A 2,824-nucleotide genomic window follows, 5' to 3' on the forward strand; every position below is an offset into this window, starting at 1 on the left:
CCCTTCTGCTATGTATCTTATCAAAAAATGCTGTTTCTTACTACAAGGGACCACCACCTCAAGCCTTTGGTTCAACTGTTTTAAATCCTTTTGTCTTATAAATAATTGAACAACTACAGTGTTGCAGGAAACATCACCTGATATTTCCAGCAATCTGCAATGTCTTTCATTTGCAGGGATATTCATGACACTATTAGCATTCCATTTACATCAAGCTCTAGCTGAGCAATAATTCATGTTCGTCCTATCTCACTTTAAGGTTATTATCAACTGCAATGTTACCTTTTTGACACTTGAAAGAGATGGCTGCCGTACCTTAGCTGATTCTGCCTGTAACATCAAGATAAGTTCTTTATTTCTCACGTCCAACTATGCAATGGATGATCCAAAGCTAAGCCTTGCCATCATGGTGACATACACTACGAAGATATCGCATCACAGAAGAGGAGGACTTCTGCACTGTCCCATCTCCCCAGAAGGGAGAGGTGAGTTCAGTGGCGATACGTTGCAATTCTTCCGCAAAGGGTATGTGCACTACACTACACAAAGGCCAAAAATAAAGCCTTGTGATGCCATGTTCTTTCAATTCTGACACTGAATACTTGCATAAGTATAAGCATGGTAGCGTTCATACCTACATATTCAGTATTTCACACAATAATCTCTCTAGCAGAAAAGTAAAGAACTTATCATGGCAGATCCCTAAGGCCCTGTTAATAAGTAACACTATTCTACTAAAACTACACAGTACTGGTAACTGACCTATTATTAGTTGTCTACAATATCAAAGAATTAATTTTCACTGGATAAACAAGCATTTCAAAACATTATGACAAGTCTCAAAGCTAAAAAAAATCCAAAGTGCTTGGTAGAGCACAATAATCCTTTCAAATTAAAAATGGAAAAAAGAGGAGCAATCTGCAGATTCTAAACGACCTGCACCTTGGTATGAGTTATTTTACTTGAGTTAGACCTGTCAAATGTTTTTTCTTTTAAGGAATTCTACAGACACAATGTGAAATATGAGCCCAAAACCTAAGCCAGGAGTGCTTGTCTACTCGACCAATGGTGATGTGAACCAGCTTCCTACCAAACCCACACAACTGTGTTGAACTAAATGATATTTTCTACTTGATAAGCAACATTGCAAGAAATGCTTACCTGGGTCTGCTGACTCATTGCAACCATGTTTGCTTGCATTCTTGGACCTCCTTGCATGCCTGGGCCACCCTGCATGCCCGGGCCGCCTTGCATACCTGGGCCTCCTTGCATGCCCGGTTGCATCCCTGGCCCAGCCTGCATTCCAGGGGCACCTTGCATCCCTGGCCCAGCCTGCATTCCTGGTCCTCCTTGCATTCCAGGTTGCATTCCGGGCCCCTGTTGCATTCCTGGTCCGGTCTGCATCCCAGGCCCGGGTTGCATTCCCGGTCCTGGTTGCATGCCAGGACCTCCCTGCATACCAGGCCCTCCTTGCATGGACTGGCCCTGCTGCATGGCCATCATGTTCATCATCTGATTGGTTGGCCGCTGCATCCCCATCATCTGCCCTCCTTGGCTCATCATTCCTCCTGGAAACATCCAAGCAATTTTACTCTTCAAGCCCAAAATTATCGTGAAATCTTACCCGAAATGCTATGTCCACGTTTCCTATACAAGGAGCATTAATATCAGCTCTGATAACTTCACTGAATGCAAATATCTTCTGCCACTATTGTGAACTATATTGGAATCAAATACAAACATGATTCATAACCTAGAAAACATCCACTGTAGTAAATAAATCTTGCAAAATTTACATTCTACAACAAGACAAAATTATCCTACGAATATTTCACACCCTGGAATTATCTCCACCATAAAAATGAAATCAGTTAGCCACAAATAAGGTGGAGGTTTATTCCCTACCTTGCTGGGGCTGCTGCTGCGGGTAGCCTGGTCTCATGGGCCCCACGATCTGCATGTTGCCCTGGCCTCCCTGCATCATGATCTGCCGCCACTCGGGCCGCGACGGAGGCATCTGCGTGCCGATGTTGAGTCCCCCGGGGCCAGGGCCTATGTTGACGTTGGGGGGCCGCGGCCGCTGCAGCATGCCTTGGCTGGTTATGGGCGAGCGGGTCACCATCCCCATCGTCCCCGCCGCAGCCCCCCTGGCCCATGCTGCTGTTCATGCTGCTGGCGGACATGGTGCCTACTGTCATGGTGGCCATTGAGGCGCCGGTCATGGTGCTGTTGGCCATGCTGACTGAGGGGTTCATGGTAGTGGTGGGAGGTACCATGCCTGGTTTCATGGTGGGCATATTCGGCGGCAACGTCTGCTGCGTCATGCTGCCGATCATCTGCCCCGAGCCCATGCTGACCATGGGGCCCGTCACCATGCCTGGTCTCATGCCCGCTCGCATGGCTGGGTAAGTCATCTGACCCATGCCCTGGCCCATCTGGCCTATGGGCTGCCCTAGGGGCTGGCCCATAATGGACTGCTGGGGCATCAGCGCCACCTGCCGGTACTCCGGCGGGGGCGGCCGGGACATCTGGCCCATCATCTGGCCGCCCGCAGGGTTGACGTGGCGGATCATGCCCCCGGGCCCGATCAGCTGCTGGGTCGGGTAGCGCGGCGGCTGCCCGTACTGGCCGGGCATCTGGCTCTGGTAGAACATTTCGTTGTTCATCTTGCCCTCCGCGCCCATCTGACCTCCAAGCTGTTGCACAGGAAGGAAGGAGAAGAATGATTAACTGCCGTTGGCTGAACTTCCCCCGGGTAAAACGAACCCAGCTTCTATAAAATCTCCCTCCCTCATTTCATTAACCTGGTGATATAGTCTAAACC

General features: G+C 49.0%; 1 protein-coding gene across 1 annotated transcript in view; it reads right to left on the reverse strand.

Annotated features, from left to right (window-relative positions):
• The window catches only part of LOC119593643, a gene marked incomplete at its 5' end in the record, with an annotated part of 8,671 nt that overhangs the window by 3,985 nt on the left and 1,862 nt on the right, over nt 1–2,824 (reverse strand). The window contains 4 exon segments of the mRNA XM_037942594.1: nt 283–330; nt 419–594; nt 1,162–1,568; nt 1,906–2,696. Coding sequence (XP_037798522.1) covers nt 283–330; nt 419–594; nt 1,162–1,568; nt 1,906–2,696 — 1,422 coding nt within the window.

The sequence above is a fragment of the Penaeus monodon genome, chromosome 32 (assembly GCF_015228065.2).
Source record: "Penaeus monodon isolate SGIC_2016 chromosome 32, NSTDA_Pmon_1, whole genome shotgun sequence".
Classification (NCBI taxonomy): domain Eukaryota; kingdom Metazoa; phylum Arthropoda; class Malacostraca; order Decapoda; family Penaeidae; genus Penaeus; species Penaeus monodon.